The following is a 20,571-nucleotide window of genomic DNA, read 5'->3' on the forward strand; positions in this document are numbered from 1 at the left end:
TTTCTCCTTTTAAAGTCAGGAAGCATTACCTTAGCAAGACACCCCCACACTTTTAAATATTTTAAGTTAGGAGAATAGCCTTTCCATAATTCATAAAGTGTCTTACTAGTTTTCTTATAAGAAATTCTATTTTGAATATGACATGTAGATAATAAAGTTTCATCCCACAAATTTTCATGTGCATTAGAACTAACAAGCATAGAGTTCATCGTTTCTTTTAATGTTTTATTTTTCCTTTCAGCTACACCATTTGATTCAAGAGAATATGGAGGAGTAATTTCATGAATTATTCCTTTTTTTTCACAAATATCATTAATCGGTATATATTCATCCTCTCTATCTGATCTAAGTTTTTTTTATCTTTTTATTCAGTTGATTTTCTACCTCAGCTTTATATTTAATTAACATGTCAAAAGCTTCATATTTATGACTAAGTAAATAAACTTTAGTAAATATAAAATAATCGTCAATAAATGTAATATAGTATTGTTTACCATCTCTAGTCATAGTTTGTTTTAGATCTCTTAAGTCAGTATGAATTAAACTTAATAATTCAAATTCTCTATTTATTAAAATACAAGTTTTCTTAGTTGATTTTGTTTCATCACATATCTCGTACTTATTAATGCATCCATTTTTCATACTAGAAATTAAATCTAGTAATGCATTTTCTTAATATAGGAAATGCTAACATGTCTTAGTCTACCATGCCATAAATCAATAGAGTCAATCATATAAGCAGAAGAATTGGCATTTTCATTCAAAACATTGGAAATGTGAAGTACAAAGAGTCCCTGATTGTATTAACCCTTACCCACAAACACATTATTTTTTGTCATTACGATCTTGCCAGATTCGAATGACACTTTCACCCCAACCTTACCCAATAAGGCCACAGACACCAAGTTTACCCTTATATTGGGAACATGAAGAACATCATTCAGAGCTAAGGTCTTACTAGATGTGAGCTTGACAAAGACTTTCCCTTTGCCGAGAACTTAAACAGTTTGAGAATCACCAAGGTATATTATCTCTTCTCCTTCCCCTATTAGAATATAAAAGGTAAAGGTATTTTTGTTTGCACAAATATGTCTGGTAGCACCTGAGTCTACCACCCATTCCTTCACACTAGCCACCATATTTGCTTGTGAAATGACCGCAACAATTACATCATCGGATTCATTCGCTTGGACCAAGTTGACTTTTAGATTAGCAAGTTTGTCATTTTCCTTTACTTTTTTCCTGCATTGTGCTGCATAATGCCCTAGCTTTCCACAAACAAAACAACTACCCTTCTTTTTTAATGTGGGATAAGGACTTTTGGGTTTATGATCAGGTTTTTAAAGGTACCTTTGTTGATGCTGGGTTCTACCTTGTATCAGATTGGCTTTAGTTACAACTTCCTTAGCTTTTGAGGCCTTAATCTCCCTTCGAGTTATGTCTTCAATGATGATGTGCATAATCAAGTCTATAAGTGACAACTGCTTTTTCTTGTACTTCAGTTTATCATAACGTGCGAGTCTGAAAATCCGACAGCCAGACGTGATGAAAACTCTAAAAACTAGGAGTCGTCACCAATATTTTTTACTAGGTGCGATTGGCCACCTATTGACTCGATTCTAATCAATGAAGCCTTAAATTAATTTTAAGCCCACCGAAAAGAACCTTAAACTGATCTACGTTTTTCTAGATCTAAGTTCGGGAGTACGGTTACACTCGAAAAAGGATTAGCACCCCCAAGATGCCCGTTCCATGAACGGTACCATTTTTAGATTATTCTATTATGCTTTAATTTTTTAAGTTCACTATATTTTCTTAGTTATTATTCCTTTATTTTATCTCCTATTCAACCTAAAATAGAATGCAAATGTGAGGCAAGATGAAATGCATGGTATGAGATGAAAAATATCGGACGAATAACCTTTTATCGAGGACGTTCTCTCGGATTCGCCCATCATACTGGTGGGATTCGGAGAGTTCTCTCACCTAAGGAATTATCCGAGAAATTCACCTTTGCAAATTCGACGAATAAGTCCCATCATCGGGGTTATCGTACGTTTTTCTTTAAAAAATAATATTTTTGTGAATAATGAACTAATACGAGCGAAAGCCTTTTATTAAAGATATTTCTTGAGCCCTCTCATCATATTGGTGGGACCCAGGGACACCTTTTCACCTAGGAAACTTTTCGAAGAATACCCGTCTTCGCAAGATCCCATCATCGGGGCTTAAACTCGAAAAAAAAAATATTTATATGCAATGATATGCATTATGCAACATATGTATATGCTATGCTAATGCAATTCTCTATTTTTTTGTTATTTTTTTATTATTTAATTATTATTGTCATTTTATTTTATTTTTTATTATCATATTTTCTATTTTATTTCTAATTATTATTTTTTATACTTTACGTTTTTTGTTCGAGGTTACTCTTATATTTTCCTTTTATAATTAGATAAATTGTTTATGATTCCATTTAATGCTTAATTTTAAATTAGTTGTTGTCTTAGATTTTTATTATTATTTTTTATTTTTCTATTTATTTAATGTCATGTATATTACATTTTCACAAATTAATTATTTACTATATATTCGAATTATTATTATTTTTTTTATCATCAATTTTTTATCTATTATTATTTATTTATTTATTATTTTTATTGAGTAATTTTTGTATAGTCAAATTCTTTATTTATTAAAAATTTTGGGATCTTAAAATCGAGACCCTCTCATTGTATTGGTGGAGCCTTAATTCTGATTTCGAACCTAGAGAAAATGGGCCTGGGATTGCGACTTCTCGTGTCCCGACTAATCATCCCATCATCGGTATCAAACTAAACGATTATTTTATCTATATTAAATAATTAATTATCTTATCCCATTTTCATTATCTTTATATTTTACATAAAACCATCTTTCTCGATTAGCTTGTCATTTACTAATTTTATTCATTACATTTTATTTATTTATATGTTTCATATATTTATTTTTAACAATTAAGTGTATTTTTTTCATTTCTCCATATATTTTGTTTTGATTTACTTATATAACTAAATAATTATTTCTACCTAATTTTATTATTACTTATCATATATTTAAATATATTTATTCCTATATTTTCATCTACTTCCATTTCTATATATTATAAAATCACTCTATTTTTACTTTCACCTATTTCATTTTGTTTATTTTTTCTTATTTTTTCTTTTAACATCTAATTGTTCTCATGTATACTTTATCTCTAAATCATTTATTAAAATTAACTTGTCCTCCTCCCTAAACATTGGACTAATCACCACCACAAAATCAGATCAAAAGAAAAGCTAAGAAATTACCTTGACTGATTGGACCAGCAAGACCCACTGATCTGCTTCAAGAAAAAAACAGCTTCTCTTTCCTTAGAACGATGCCGTTTAGGGGCCCTCCAGAAGTTGATCTTGATATTTTTTACTTTTTCTTCTTCCTCTTTCTTCCTTTTTTCTGCCATTTATCTTACTCTCTCTCTAAAAAAAATTCCATTTTTTTGCTCTCCCAGTAGCCCACCAATTTCTCTCCTCTCTTTTCTCTCCCTTCTTTCCTTTCATCGGTCAACCAAAGGCTTTCCCTTTCCAGAGGCCGGTCAACTCTTTCTCACTACCCCTCTTTTTCCTACCGTCGACCACCCAAAGCTCCAAATCCCTCCAAACCGTCGATCGTCTCTCTCTCTTTCTCTTTTAACGCCGCTCGATCCTTTCTCCTTTCTCTCCCTCTCTATTTCTTGCCGTCGACCACCCAAAGCTCCAGATCTCTCCTAACTGCCGATTGGCTCTCTCTTTCTCTCTTTCCAAAATCGACGACCGTTTAGATCTCCCCTAAACTGCCCTATTCTATCCGACGATAGGCGACCCGCAACTCTCTCTCTCAGCTCCTTTTTCCCACCGGTGACCTACCCCAAAGCTTCTCCATCCTAACCGGCGATCCCATCCCAACGTCTTCCTCTCTAGCCAACAGCAACAAAACCCCCCTTAAAAAAATGAACCAAAAATTCACCCAAAAAAATTCTCTCTCTCTCACTATGTGTATTTTCGAATTTTTTGGTATATTTCTTTGATTTTTGTGGATTGTTGTGGTTGCTAGGAAACTTAGGATTTTTGGTCTACCGATTATGGTTTCTTGGCTGCCTAAGGATTTTTTCTAGGGTTTTTGAATACTGGTTTTTTTTTTTTTTGGCTCCTCCCTCCTGGTTGCTATAGTGCTCCCTCCTTTTATACTCGTTTGTGGCTTCTTGAGGGGGCAAACTCCACTATTCTGCCAGACGCGAGTTTTTCGCATCTGGCACTGTAGTGGTGGTACTGGCAGGGGCGTCCGCGCTCTGCCAGTACTCTTTTTTTTTATATATATATTCTAATTATTCAGTCAATTAATTTTTAATTAATATTTAATTTTGATTTATTATTTGTCAAAATTTAAGTGTCTACAGCTGCCCCTCTTTGCTCTTTTCGATAATCTGAAATAATGCAAAGACGTAGACACTGTACTTGACTTAAAATTTCTTAATTGTCTTACCAAAGCTTTTTTTTTTGTTGTTTTTTTTTTGTTTTGTTTTGTTTGTTTTTTGTTTGTTTTGTTTTTTTTATCTTTTTGTTTTTTATTGTTGTTTTTTTTGTTTGTTTTTTTTTTAAATGAGACTCCTCAAAGTTGAGGCGACAAAACTTTAAAAATGAACTCCTCAAAATTGAGACTACGAAACTTTTAAAAAATGAAACTTTCCAAAGCTGAGGCAACGAAACTTCTAAAAATGAATTCCTCAAAGCTGAGGCAACGAACTTTTAAAATGAACTCCTCAAAGCTGAGGCAACGAAACTTCTAAAGATGAACTCTTCAAAGCTGAGGCAATGATACTTTTAAAAATGAACTCCTCAAAACTGAGGCAACGGGACTTCTAAAAATGAACTCTTCAAAGCTGAGACAACAAAACTTCTAAAATGAACTCCTCAAAGCTTAGGCAACGAGACCTTTAAAAATGAACTTCTCAAAGCTGAGGCAATGTGATTTTAAAAATGTACTTCTCAAAGCTGAGGCAACGTGACTTTAAAAATGTGGCTCCTCAAAGCTGAGGCAACTTGACTTTAAAAATGTGGCTCCTCAAAGCTGAGGCAACATAACTTTAAAAATCTTGAAACTAATTATCTGAAATTTTACAAAGTGGTTCTCAAATTAACCAAGGCTTGATGTCTTTGCATGGTTTTTGTGTTGCATGGATTTTTACCTTTCCCAATGCATAGAAATATTTGTGAATGTTGACTATTACATAGAAAATTTCCAACCTCACTGTTGCATGGTCATGTGCATGCATGCATGATGACATGACAAGAGGAAAAATTACCTTTATCTCATCATTTCATTTCAGTGTCTTCCTCTATTGAAAGCCATTCTTTCTATCTTTGCACACTTTTCTATAATCTTTTTGTGCAATTGCCAAATCACTTTATCATAAAAGAACTTTCTTGCTAGTCTTGTCACATCATTCCCAATTCTTGAAGTTATTTCCCGAAGATGGATATCCCCATGAGATCATATATCAATTCAAACTTGATTTCAAAGGTTCCATACCTCTTGATCCTTGAGAAAAGATTCACAAAAATGCTTGTCTCATCATTTAAAACTTTTGATCTTCATACTACAACAGCATAAGTTACTTTACAAAAATGAAGAACTCTCCATTACTTTCAAAGCATCTTGCACTTTGATAAAATTGCCCCACAAAACCAATTTTTTTATGACTAAAGGTACTTCAAGTTAGGAACAAAACTGAGTCATTTTGACATTTTTCCAATATGTGATACTTGAATCTCTTGAAAATTGACGATTACTGTTTGAAATGATTTTGGATGAGCCAAATGACAATCCGGTCTTTCATATGGATTGGATGGTTTAACACATCAAGGTCTTGGTAAACAATAAAGATTTTCACCATTTCATGAGGAAAAGAAGAAAAGTTGAAGTTTCTTTGTCTGGGCTCACAAAGGTATATTGATTTTTTTTTTTTACAAAAAGATTCCTTTCAAATCACAATCAAATTTGACACTATTTAAGCCTCATGATGTGTGGCAAGATGATAAATGTCAAGACCAGCTATTGCAGGCTTAAAATTGTAGGAGGCTATTTTAACAGAGATAGGCTCAAAATTCAGTATGGATTTTTTTCAAATGATCTTGAATCTTTAAGGGTGCTTGAGAGTCTTAAACCCTTAGGAAGGTGTCCAATGCATTCAACTGCCTTGAAATGGTTTGTCTTTAGTGCTTCTTGTTATCACCTTAGTTGGAATCATGAGTGGCTTCATGAATTCCCATCTTTGCTCTAGACTGCCCTTTTAGGTTTTCACCCTAGAGCTTCATCTTTTTCACTCACTTTTTTTTTTTTCATCTTTATCTTCGCTATAGACTGCCCTTTCGGGTTTTCACCCTAGAGCTTCATATTTCTCACTTGTTTTTTTCTTTTTCTTTTTTTTTTGATTGATTGTTCCATCATGCACTTGAAAAACTCAAACTTAGTCCAAAATGACTAAAAGGATTCAAGAATGTAATTTTAGCAAAGAAAAGAAGTCAAAGTTTCATCTTTCATGTGATGGTCTCTTTCTCTAAGTTAGCTCTTCAATTTAAGTATCCACACTTGATCAAAATGGACTTCTTCAAGCACGTAATGTAGGCTATGGTTAAAGGTTTTGAAAGAAATGGATACACAGGCCCAAAATATGTATTTAAAGGTGATTAAACCAAGGATCATTCATTACTACTCTAAGGACTCTTTTTAAGACATTTGTCCTTTCTCAAAGCATGTTTTTTCCATCATTTCTCTTCTATGCTTTTTTCTTCCTTTCTTTTTTTTTTCAATTTTCATTTTCATTTTTTCTTCTTCATTCATTTTTTCAATCTTCCTGTTGATGGATTGAGTTCGAAACTTTCAAGAACTCAACTTCGCATCTGTTCCCCATAATATAACAGATGTTCGTTTTTCCCTCAAAATGAATCTTCTATCATCCATGCTTTTAACAAAAAATTTCTTCAAGATTGCCCCCCAATGTGGGAGGTGATCCTTGGTTGAGGTGCACTTTAAAGACAGTTTAATAGGCTCAAAGGGGTAGCAAGTGGATAATTTCTTATTTGTGAAGGGAAAATGAAACACGACCATTTATCCTCTCAACTATGTTCACTTATATTGAAGAGCAAATCCCTAGAAAAGAATATTTTTAAGATCAAAGGTTGATTTTTCTTCGGGTCTTTCTTTTTTGACACTATTTGGGTATTTCAAGTGCATAATGTCACTATCAGCTTTCCTCACCATTCTCTCACCTTTTTTTTTCTTTTCTTTTTTGTTTTTTTTTTCACTACTGAAGATTGAATCAACTTTTCCAAATTGAAAGGATTCATCAAGAATGTTTTCTTTCTCAATCAACCACTCAAATGAAGGCTCAAGAGACAACTCTCGACAATAAAGGTTCCATAAAAGCCTTCAAAGATCTAATATCAAAACACCTTCTCATGATCAACTCTTTCCAGAAATACTTTTACTAAATGAGAGGGGGAAAAGAGCTATTTTTGAAGACAAGGTATCTCGGAGGTATTAGGTAACCTTGTTCTTTTGATCATCATGCCCCAGAATAAGGTTGTAGACACCTCTAAAATAAATAATAATAATAAAATATAAAATAAAATAATAATAAAATTTTTTTAAAAAGAAAAGAATAGAGGAATGGCTAGGCGTATGCCCAGCCATCCCTTCCCCTAACCACCATGAGTAATTGGGGCTTTGGCTACCAACTCTTTGGTGCCAGAACCCCATTACCAGGTTGTCCAAATTTTTGGACAACCCCATTTTTAAAGAAGAAGGGAGAGGATTTTTCAGGAAAGCAAAAAAAAAACATAGCCAAAAAAGTCAAGAAAAATTTTAAAAAAATCGATTCATCTCCTGCAAAAAAAAAAACTCAAACGAGAAAAAAACAATAACAATTAACCCAAAAAGCCACAAAACAGCAACCAAAAAGCCACAATCAAACAACAAAAAAAATCAAAAAATAAATACAGAAGAAACAAAAAGGGTGAGGGAGAAAGAGAGAGGATCGACGGAGAAGAGAGAGGAAGGAAAGAGAGGCACCGGCGGTGGGGAGTGCTATGGCTGGGAGAGAGAGGGAGAAGGAGAAAGAAAAGAAGAAAAAGAAAAGAAGAAAAAGAGAAAGAAAGAAGGGGAAAGAGGGGAAGAAGGAGAAGGAGAAAGAAAGAAAGAGAGAAAAAAAAAGGGGAGTGGTTGGGAGAGAAGAAGAAAGCAAAAGCAAAAGAAAGAAAGAACAGAAAAAAGAAAAAAAAGAAGGAAAAGGATTTAGGTCAAGGGTCCGGTGGGCTTGCAAAACAGGACTGGTGTGGCAAGCTTGGGTCCTCTGCGGGTTTGTGGAAACTGGGCCAATCTAGCCTAGTAAGGTAAAACTCTTTCCTTTTATTTGTGGACCATTTTAGTAGGTTTTAGATCTAGTCCATCTTGTGTAAATAAAATGTATTATTGATTTAATGTTAATTATTTTAGGAAAAGTTATAAAAAATTTTAAAATTTTTTTTATGTTGATTTTAGTGTTAGAAGATAAAAATAAAAGTAATAATAATAATAATAAATAAATAAATGATAATATTAAAAAATCATAATACAAATATAAAAATTATAAAAAATAAAAATAAATTATGAAGAAGAATAAAGAAATAAAAAAGAAAAAACATAATAATAACAAGAAATAGAAATAATAAATAAATAATAAAATATACATTTTTTGAGTAATTTCACTTAAAAAGGGTAAAGAGTTGCCACTTTTAGGTAGGTCACTTAAATTTGGAGATCAAAACGGATTTTCACCGAAGCATCGGGATAAATCCGAACTCTATACTCCAATACTCATTAATTCAAATAATTATTTAAAAAATATAAAATGAAATAATAAATAAAAATAATAAATAATAAATAAATTAAAAAAAGATAAAAAAATAATAAAATAGCAAATAACATGCATTAAAGAAAAATTTTTAATAATAAACACGTAAACAAGGCAATAAATCACCTTGAACTATTAAACACATTATCACATGAATTTTAACTAACTAAATCAATAAACGCGATCATATAAGCATCATCATCTTATACTGTCATAACATGCCACATTCTTCTTGTTAATGGGGTGAGAATCCCGATGATGGGATTTTCCCGAGGAGCTTGTAAAGACGAGTTCTTTCGGGGATATCTCTAGGTGAGGAAAATTTCGAGACTTCATCAAAGCGTTGGGATGGTCTTCGAATGATTTTCCAATTAAAAATTATCGACTCCATTATTTAAAATAAACAAGTCATGACATCATTTTACGCTTGCATCATGTGCATACGTAAAACTAAATAAAATAAAAAAACTCAATCAGCCAATTTAATAAAAATTAGTTAATAAGCAGGGATTAAATCAAAAGTAGGCTACAATAAGATAACTTAAGATTAAATGGTATCGTTCGCGGAACGGACGACACGGAGGTGTTAACCCTTCTCCGTGCGTAACCGCACTCCCGAACCTATCTCTGAAAAATATGGATCAGTTCTCGTTCTGTCGACGAACTTAAAATTAATTTAGAACTTCGTCGATTAGAATCGGGTTAATAGATGACCAATCACACCTATATAAAAAAGATTGGTGGAGACTCCTAACCACTTAATTTTCGTCGACGTCTGGCGGTCGGGTTCACGGACCCGCACGTTACGACAGATGGCGACTTCGCTGGGGACATCGAGAGTCAAGCCATTAATTAATCATAAGTTATCTTAAGCCTTAAATAATTTGTTGTCTTCCTTAGCATCAATTTTGCATATTTTTGTTTAATGCATTCATTTATTTTGCTATTATTATTATTTCATTATTTTTAATAATTGCGGGAAATTTAGGATAAGGGGAGTGTGAAATCATTGGTCCAAGGTCAGTATATTCCTTCTCACACACTACACATCTTGCATTCATGCATAAGCCTTTCATCCAGGCTTTGTCCTTAATTAGGAGGGAGTTAAGTAGCTACGTTCTCATGAGGTGATAACCTTCGCATGGGCTAGTGAAGACTCCCACTCAGATCGAACCTAGTCTGTTTGAAGCCTGTAATGGGTGAGGACTGAGGTGCTTTACTAGTCCGTGTGGACGACAGTGAGGAGCGATTTGGGAACCTTTAGCTCCATTTTCAACCCAAACTCAGCATGTAAAATACCGAGAGTCGCCTTTGCTTAGGTAGAGCTTCACCCGTGAGAATATACCTTTTGACTAGGTACACATGAAGGAATTTTCATAATCTCCTTGCTCTAAATTCTTCTCCGCGAAGTAATAAAGGTATCATGTTATTAATTATTCATCTTTTGGAATTCTTGTTTACGGTATTGACTTAAACTTTTTATCATATGCATATTTGCATCATAATTTTGCATATAGGAAATGTATTTGTCACCTGACAACCGTTGACAAAGTAGATCCAATTGCATACATGGAGTCATCGTGGCCATCCTCAAGTTACGATGGAATATACGAAGTGACTCAGCACATGGCGAGTGCCCAACAAAATGAGGGAGATTGCTTGTCAAAAGATCACTTCTCATCACTACCTGATAGGGTCCATATTGATTTTAAACAGAATGACTTCACCGATTTACTTGACATATGGGATAGATGGAGGGCCACCACTCGAGCAAGTTTCGATAAGAAATATGGCCACATAGCCCGGCTCCTTAAGGTCCAGATTGATGAACAGTTGTTGAAGGCCATTATGCAATTTTGGGATCCGTCGTATAGGTGCTTCGTGTTTAATGAAGTGGATGTGGTCCCCACAATTGAAGAGTACTCAGCTCTCTTACAAATCGATCTTGATAATCCGGACAAGATATATTGGAGAGGACAAAAGATCGGACACAGGCGAAAGTTAGCCAAGATGATGGGTATTATCCCGACAGAAGTTGATCAAAACCTAAGGAAAAAAAGGGACAATGAATGTATCCCATGGAGTTTTCTACTTAGCTATATCATGAAGCATCGAGACACCGAGCAAGGACAGCTTGTGATGGCCTTGGGAATTTATGGGCTAGTGATCTTTCCCAAAGTCTTGGGACATATAGAGGTCGAAATTATAGACTTCTTCGAGCAAGTCATCAACAAGGCCAATCCTTCACCCTCTATTCTAGCAAAAACTCTTAGATCACTGAATTATTGTTAAAGAAAGGGGGAAGGACGATTTGTGGGATGCACACATCTTCTTTCCATATGGATAGTAAGTCATTTTGAATGCAAGGTCGAGAAGTTCAAGAAGCCATTTGTGAACCGCCCCTATCAGAGAATTTGTGAGAGTGAATGGCCAGAAAATAGGACTAAAGAGTAATGGATCTCTAGACTTCAAAAACTCATGAGTGTGGAAGCAACGTGGAGCGCTCCGTGGATGCCACATCACCCGATCTTGTACAAATACGAAAATGAACCTTGGGTGCCGTTAATGGGGCCATGGGGAGCAATCAGCTACGCCCCAATCATGGTGAAAAGATAATTTGGGTCAAAGCAGTTTGTGTTGATGACACACCGATTTAATACTTTGGAGTTTGCTTATGGAGAGTCGGGTTTTCTGAAAAAGATTAAAGAGATTGCGCGAGCTTGGAAGAAAATCAGTCGAGTCGACTAAGGGAGATACACTGATAAAGTAACTACCGAATATCAGATATGGCACGAGCAACGAGTTAAGGATGTGGTATATCCGAAGGAAGATGCACTGCGTGGCCCAGTTGATCCGGAACCACGAGATGCTTTGCTTGAAAGTGAGTTGGCTCGAAAGAAGTCCGAAGCTAAAAATGTCAATTGGAAGCAACGGTATGAAGACCTCCAAAAAGAGTGTGAGAAGATGAAGAAAGAAGTAATTAAACAAAGAAAGAAGTTTAGAAAAATAGGTAGTAATTGAGAAGGGAAGTATAAGAGTCTGAATAATAAGTTTTCTGCCACAACCAGTGAACTTCAAAGGGAAATACAAGTGAGAGAAAATCGAGGCAATGAACTTCAAGCGTACAATGATGGACTAAGAAATCAAGTGCGATACCAACAAAAGTCCATCCAATTACTAAGATAGGAGTATGAAGAGCTCGAAGGGGTCATGACGACTTATCAACAGGAATATGAACGCCTCAAGCAACAGAGCACCAGAATTCAAGAGTGGGGTGAATCCTACAAACAAGCTTATACAGAGAAACACGACCAGATGGATTACTTGGTTTGGCAAATGAGGGAGGTGGCTTACAAGGCGAGAAGCATGGCTTGGAAGACAGACATATTAAGGAGCCAGGTATTTCCAGTTGGAAAACAAGAGCAACAGTTGATTAAGTATTTAGATGAGGTGTATAGCCATTATAATAAAATTGGTGAATATTTCTAGATGACCCTTGAGTTGTAATCAAAGACATTATCTTATGCAATGGATGACTTTGTTGTTGGGTGTCATGTGACGAATACTTTTATTACATAATCATTCATACATGCATAAATCATCATTTCATGACAATAAGTAGTTTCACCTAAAAATAAAGATAATGGGTTCAGTTCTTCATTTTATTCATGCATCGAATATGCATCTAATTCATGTTTATGATTACAATAAGGTTCCAAAAATAACTCAACCACCTAAGCCAAGTGACCAACATGTCCATAATACGCGTCAGCGAGCAAGGATCATGGAAGAAGAACAAAGAGAGCGAATGGATAGAATGGAAAGAGCTCAAGAAGAAATGAGAGAACAGTTAGCAAAGATGATGAAATTGATGACAAGCTTAAATAAAGAAAAAAGAGTTACGGAAGAGTCAGCTCCGTCAAAAAACCCACCAGCTTAAGACACAGGAAACCAAAGGGATGATCCACCTTATCCCCTAGGGTTCACTCCACCACATGCCCAAATCTCTCAAAGGGTCCACCCTCAAGTGATGCCATCCATTTATTACAATGCACCACCCCCGATGGGCCATCAATAGACTCATGGGCAATTTGAGCCGTATTCTGGGATAAATCCTGCTGAACTAATATACGTTCCAGATTTAGACGATCCAAAAGAGCAAGAGAAACTAAGAAAGGACTCATCACAAACAGGAGAAAATGAAAAATATAAAAAAAAGTACGATTTGTTGGAAGAGCGTCTTCGTGCTATTGAAGGAGTTGATAGGTTCGGTACCATGGATGCAACTGAACTATGCTTAGTGCCTGATGTACTGATCTCGACCAAGTTCAAAGTTCCAGAATTTGAAAAATATGACAGAACAAAGTGTCCCATGGCACATATTACTATGTATTGTAGAAAGATGGCTGCACAATCTCATGATGACAAATTACTAATCCATTTTTTCTAAGACAACTTGATTGGGTCAGCTACTCGGTGGTACGTACAGCTAGATCGAAATCGTATTAAGTCTTGAAAAGATCTAGCAAGAGCTTTCATAGCCCAATACAAGCATGTGGCTGAATTAGCCCCTGATCGGTTATCATTGCAGACTATGAAAAAGAAGCAAAGTGAGCTTCAAGGAATATGCCCAAAGGTGAAGGGATTTAGCAGCGTAAGTTCAGCCACCTCTCACTGATAAGGAAATGACTGTGTTGTTCATAAACACACATCGAGCTTTATTTTACGAACTCTTGATCGGCAACACCACGAAAAACTTTACGGATTTGGTCTTAGCTGGAGAAATAATAGAAAGAGTTATCAAAAGTGAAAAAATTGAAGGGTAGGAGGTTGCTAGCTTCAAGAAAGTGAGTATGCCCAAAAGAAAAGAATGAGATGTATAAGTAGTGGCCCATGACAGACAACAGACCCATAACTTTAACCCATATTACCCGTACCCCCCATACCAACCCTTCTATCTAAACATAGGCAACATTGCACAAAACCCATATGTGTACCAACCTGCCCCACAACCAACGTTTCAAACCACTATTCTCCCACAAGCTCCACCACCAAGACCGGTAGCTTCAACCAATAATTCTGGCAATGGTCAAAGAGGACATAAAACTATCCCAGAAAAACCTAAGTTTGATCCTATCCTAATTCTTTACACTAGATTATTGCCACAACTCATAAAAAATCGACTCCTTGCTCGAACCCCTTTAGAACCACGTCGACCTCCTTTTTCGAAATGGTATGACTCGAATGCACATTATGATTACCATTTTGGAATTCAAGGACACTCCACAGAGAATTGTACTGCATTAAAACATAAAGTCCAAGCGCTCATCAAGACAAGACTTTTGAATTTTGCTAAAAAAGACAATTCAAATGTTGATGGGAATCCCTTGCCTAACCATGGAAGTTCGACAGTGAACGCCATACATGAAAAGAAAATTCAACGGGTGAAAAGAAATTTCGATGAAATTCAAATGCTGATGGATAAAGTGTTTGAGACACTGTTCAAAATAAATGCCATCACTCCAGAACCCATAGACATAAAGGAATTGGGGCATGATTTCACTCATTCTCGAAAATTTCATATGGGGGTAATTGGGCATTCCATTCAGAATTGTGATAGCTTTCGTTGTAAGTTGCAAGAATTGATGGATTTGTCTGTAATTGAATTTTATGAAGAAGGCGAAGAGGATTTAGTCGAAACCATAAATGAAGACACCCTAGTTGAAGTAGCATCAAGTTCATCTGAGGTGAATAAACCTAAATCTCTGACCATCTTTTATGAAGAAAACAGGAGTCCGACAAATGATACACCCCTACTGTTATCGAAAGTGGCATCACTATTAAAATTTCTAGCCCGTTCCAGTACAAGAGTGAGAAGGCTATTCCCTGGAATTACGAATGTAATATCTTAGGTATGGCCCCCCTTACTTCACAAGTATCTTCTACAGATCTGACTGGTGTGGGAGGAATAACGCGAAGTGGACGATGTTATTCTCCTGAGATAGCAGAAAGGGTTGAAAAAAGAAAATCCAAACAAGGAGAAGATTTGAAAGAAGCAAGTACCTTTCTCAAAGACTAAACCATCGAACCTTCAGTTGCTCCGAACAACGAGATTAAAAGGCTTGTTACGGAAAAAGAAGCAGATAAATTTCTCAAATTTATCAAACACATGAGTATAGTGTGGTGGAGCAATTAACGAGAATGCCTGCTCGTATCTCGCTGTTATCTTTGCTTCTGAATTTGAAAGCACACAGGAATGCGCTACTTAAGGTCCTGAATCAAGCTTATGTGGCTCATGATATATCGGTGGAAAAGTTGGATCATATGGTGGAAAACATTACAGTGGGGAACTTCATTGCCTTTAATGATGAGGAAATTCCATCGGGTGGCCGAGGAAGTAATAAAGCTCTGCACATTACCATCCAATGCAAGGACCACGCCGTACCTAAGGTCTTGATCGACAATGGCTCAGCTTTAAAAGTCATGCCTCGCTTTACCTTAACCAAGTTGCCTGTAGACCTGTCCTATATGAGAACCAGCCACATGGTTGTAAGGGCTTTTGACGGAACCATAAGAGAGGTGGTAGAAGACATCGAACTACCGATAAAAATTGGCCTTTGTATTTTGAGGTCCAATTTCAAGTCATGGACATCGCCCCGTCCTACAATTACTTACTAGGGTGTCCATGGATTCATATGGCCGGAGCCATACCCTCTTCCCTTCATCAAAAGGTTAAATTAATAGTTGAGGGCCAATTGATAAGTGTATCTGCAAAGGAAGACATACTGGCCATTCAACCCTCATCTGCCCCCCATGTAGAGGCAACAGAAGAAATCCCAGAGTGCTCTTTTAGATCTTTTGAATTTGTTAATGCTACCTATGTGGGGGAAGGATAAATTATACCAACTCCTTGTTTGTCAGTAGCAACTGATATGGGGGTAAAGCAGATAGTGGAAAAAGGATGCCGTGCAGGTTTGGGGTTAGGAAAGAATTTATAAGGAATTAACCGTCTTTTGATTCCAATAAAGAATGAAGAAAGGTTTGGTTTGGGGTACAAGCCTACCAAAGAAGAGAAAAGAAAATTAACAGCTCAAAAGAAGATTAAAAGGATGGCTCAACTTGAGGGAAAGGAAGAGGAATTTGGGAAACAGACAATTCCATACTTATATGAGACTTTTCGCTCTGCAGGTTTCATTCATCCCAAAACACCAACAAAGGTCAATCAAGTTCTGCAAATGTTTGATGAGTTGTCAGTCCATATGATCAAAGACGAAGAATCTAACGAGAAGGTCCTTGTGGTGTATTAAATACTACCAGGAGAGGAGTTAACCAATTAGATAGCCATGGAATTGCCCATCATTTTTAAGTCTTTGGAAATGTAATGAACAATTTTATCTAAATGCATATGACCAAGGGTGTTAAGAGTAATTTCTTATTTAAGTAGGGTTTTTTGTTACCTTCATCATTTAAATAAATGACAATGCATAATGTGTTTCATAATTCATCAACCTTTTTGTATATTTCCTTTCATCTATTCTTTTAGCCAATAAATACTTGCCCATACACATGTCCAATTTTAACTGTTTGCAGGTCTTTAAATGATGAACACGAAGACAATCTAGACAATGATTTGAATATTGATTTTGAGATGATTTCGAACGTTGATGAATTGAAAACTGAAGAGGAGGTGGATGACTGTGGCTTACCCCCTGATTTGTCGAAAATGTTGGAACAGGAGGAAAGGGAGATTTTATCTCATCAGGAACTCACAGAAATGATTAACCTCGAAAATGGGGAAGTAAAGAAAGAGGTTAAGATTGGCACATCACTGTCATCTAATGAATGGTAGAAGCTAGAAAAACTGCTCCGCGAATATGTGGATGTGTTTGCTTGATCATATCAGGACATGCCAGGTCTTAATACTGACATTGTTGTCCACAAGTTACCTTTGAGATTGGATTGCAAGCCTATTAAACAGAAAGTGAGAATGATGAAGCCATAAATGTTGCTGAAGATTAAAGAAGAAGTAAAGAAGCAATTTGATGCTGGATTCTTAGAGGTGGCTAAGTATCTTGAATGGGTGGCTAATATGGTTCCAATTCCTAAGAAGGATGGAAAAGTTCGAATGTGCGTCGATTACAGGGATTTGAATAGAGCGAGTCCGAAGGATAGCTTCCCTTTGCCACATATTGATACTCTTGTGGATAACACAGCAAAACATGCTTTGTTCTCATTTATTGATGATTTTTCTGGTTACAATCAGATCAAGATGGCACCCATAAATATGGAAAAAACAACATTCGTAACCATGTGGGGAACATTTTGTTACAAAGTAATGCCATTTGGATTGAAGAATGCAGGTGCCACCTACCAAAGGGCAATGGTAGCTTTGTTTCACGATATGATGCATAAAGAGATAGAGGTATATGTGGATGACATGATTGCAAAATCTCATACAGAAAGGGATCATACTATCAATCTCAAGAAGCTGTTCGAGAGATTGCGAAAGTTTCAGCTCAAGTTGAATCATGCAAAATGCACTTTTGGTGTGACTTTTGGGAAATTGTTGGGGTTCATAGTAAGTGAAAAAGAAATTGAAGTGGACCTGGATAAGATACGAGCTATTCAAGAGCTGCCACCTCCCAAAACATAAAAAGAAGTGAAAGGATTTTTAGGGAGGTTGAATTACATTGCTCGATTTATATCCCAACTCACCTGCAAATGTGATCCAATCTTCAAGCTGCTTTGAAAACGAGACCCAAGAGAGTGGAATGAAGAATGTCAAATAGCCTTTGATAAAATCAAAGAATATCTCACAAATCCACCGGTGTTGGTGCCACTGACGACTGAAAAATCTCTTATTTTGTATTTGACTGTGAACAAGAATTCTATGGGATGTGTACTGGGACAACATGATGGAACTGGGAAGAAAGAACAGGCCATATATTACTTAAGCAAGAAATTCACAGAGTATGAGTCCAAATACTCTACGCTTGAAAAGATGTATTGTGCACTAGCATGGACCACCCAGAGGTTCTGACAATATATGTTGTATCACACAACATGGTTTGTGGCGATATTAGATCCCATCAAGTATATTTTTGAAAACCCCTTCCTGTTTGGAAGAATAGCTCGATGGAAAGTGCTATTGTCTGAGTATGATATTGTGTATGTGTCCCAAAAATCAATCAAAGGGAGCGCCATCGCTAATTTCCTCGCAAATCGAGCAAATGAGGATTATGAATCTGTAAGTTTTGATTTTTCAGATGAAGATTTGATGGTCGTCTTGCACATAGAAAAAGATAGTCCCAATGAACTTAATCCATGGAAGATGTATTTTGATGGAGCATCCAATGCTTTGGGGCACAAAATTGGGGCAGTGTTGATTTCTCCAAATGAAAAGTACTATCCAGCCACGGTGAGATTGAATTTCAATTGTACTAATAATATAGCGGAGTATGAGGCGTTGGTAATGGGATTACAAGCAGCAATCGAGATGAAAGTCAGCGCGATAGAGGTTTACGGAGATTCGGCTTTGGTGATATGTCAAATGAGAGGCGAATGGGAAACTAGACATTTTAAACTAGTTCCATATAAAAAGCTGGTTACAGAATTAAGCAAACAGTTCAAGGAAATCAGCTTCAACCATTTTCCTTGAGAAGAAAATCAGATTGCTGATGCTTTGGCCACTATCGCAGCAATGTTCAAAATAAAAGAAGAGGCTGATGTATGCCCTTTTGATTTATAAGTTCATGAAGTCTCCGCACACTGCTTGAATGTTGAGGAAGAGGTTGATGGTAAGCCGTGGTATCATGATATCATGCAATACATCAAACACTAGGCATATCTTGAGAATGTCACGGACAATGACAAGTGAACTCTTAGAAGATTAGCAATGGGTTTCTTCCTTAGCGGAGAAGTGCTCTACAAAAGGAGTCGAGATCAAGTACTTTTGAGATGTGTGAATGTTACGGAAGCTAACAAAATAATGAAAGAAGTCCACGAAGGAACTTGTGGAGCTCATGCTAATGGACATATGTTGGCTAGATAAATTATAAGAGCTGGTTATTATTAGTTGACATTGGAATCAGACTGCATAAACTTTGCTCGAAAATGCCACAAGTGTCAAGTTTATGCAGATAGAATCCATACTCCACCAGCCCCATTGCACGTTTTCACAGCACCTTAGCCATTTTCAATGTGGGGAATAGATGTGATTGGGCTTATTACGCCAAAAGCCTCTAATGGACATCGATTCATATTGGTGACCATTGATTATTTCACGAAATGGGTAAAAGCAGCTTCCTATGCCAATGTGACACAAAAGGTGGTGTGCAGGTTCATCCAAAGGGAGATCATATGTCGGTATGGGCTTCTAGAAATGATCATTACTGATAACGCAAGAAATTTGAATGGTGCGATGGTGAAGGAAGTTTGTGTTAAATTCAAGATCAAGCATCATAACTCGACAACTTACCGTCCGAAAATGAACGGAGCGGTAGAGGCAGCCAACAAAAATATCAAAACGATTATTAAAAAGATGACTGAAGTTTATAAAGACTGGCATGAAAAACTTCCTTTTGCCTTGCATGCATATCAAACTTCTGTGCGTACCTCCACCGGGGCAACTCCGTACTCATTAGTATATGGTATAGAAGCAGTTCTACCTGTTGAAGTATAAATCCCATCATTGAGGGTGTTGATGGAAACAAAATTGGAAGATGCTAAGTGGGTCTGCTCCCGCTACGAGCAATTGAATCTGATTGAGGAGAAAAGGCTTGCGGCTCTTTGTCATGGCCAGATGTACCAACGAAGGATGATGCGAGCATACGAGAAAAAAGTTCATCCCAGGCAGTTCCGAGAAGGAGAGTTGGTTCTCAAGAGAATCCTCCCTAATCAGATCGATTTTCGGAGAAAGTGGATGTCAAATTGAGAATGACCATATGTGGTAAAGAAGGTTTTTTCAGGAGCTTTGATTTTGGCTGACATGGATGGGGAGGGTTTGCCTAACCCGATAAATACGGATGCGGTGAAGAAGTACTATACTTAAAAAAAAATGAGAAAGGGTTCGTGCTGAAAACTCGAAAAGGGCGGCTCGTACCTAAATGAGGAGGCTCATGCTGAAAATCTGAAAAGGGAGGCTTGAAGCCAAAAAGCAGGAAGTTAGAATGAAATTTAAAAATGTCAGCCCAAATGGAACACAAGATTGAGGTAAAAATACACTATGAATGGAGCTCCATAATTTTGTAAAATAGGGAAAGTTAGGGAGTCTGCAATCTACAAATTTGCTCAAAGCATCAATCAAGGACAATTCTTGAAATCGAATATCAGATTGTTTTCTCTGAATGGTCTGAGTGTTCATCACTTAAAGATCTAATGTTTACTCTGTAAATTCTCTTTGCCTTGAATTATTTGATTTCTCATATATGAAATTCTCCTTCGCCTCTTTATTTTAACCCTTTCATTATTTACCATCCCATGATTCACATAGTGATTGTCATAGAAATGAATGATGACTGGTAAAAGAAATAAACTAATTAAGTAAGAAATTACACTCATTGTTCAGCAAAAGACTTAATGATGAGGAAAAGGAGTGGCAGAGCCTTGAACCTAAG

General features: G+C 36.3%; 1 protein-coding gene across 1 annotated transcript; it reads left to right on the forward strand.

Annotated features, from left to right (window-relative positions):
- Window positions 18,003-18,614, forward strand: LOC108661412. Its single transcript, XM_018118061.1, has one exon. It carries the CDS (start codon window positions 18,003-18,005, stop codon window positions 18,612-18,614), a length of 612 nt encoding a protein of 203 aa, XP_017973550.1.

This window comes from Theobroma cacao, chromosome 1, assembly GCF_000208745.1.
Source record: "Theobroma cacao cultivar B97-61/B2 chromosome 1, Criollo_cocoa_genome_V2, whole genome shotgun sequence".
Taxonomy (NCBI): Eukaryota; Viridiplantae; Streptophyta; class Magnoliopsida; order Malvales; family Malvaceae; genus Theobroma; species Theobroma cacao.

Coding starts and splice junctions, on each gene's coding strand:
- LOC108661412 (XM_018118061.1), top strand. CDS start 18,003: ATGTTGTATCACACAACATGGTTTGTGGCGATATTAGATCCCATCAAG.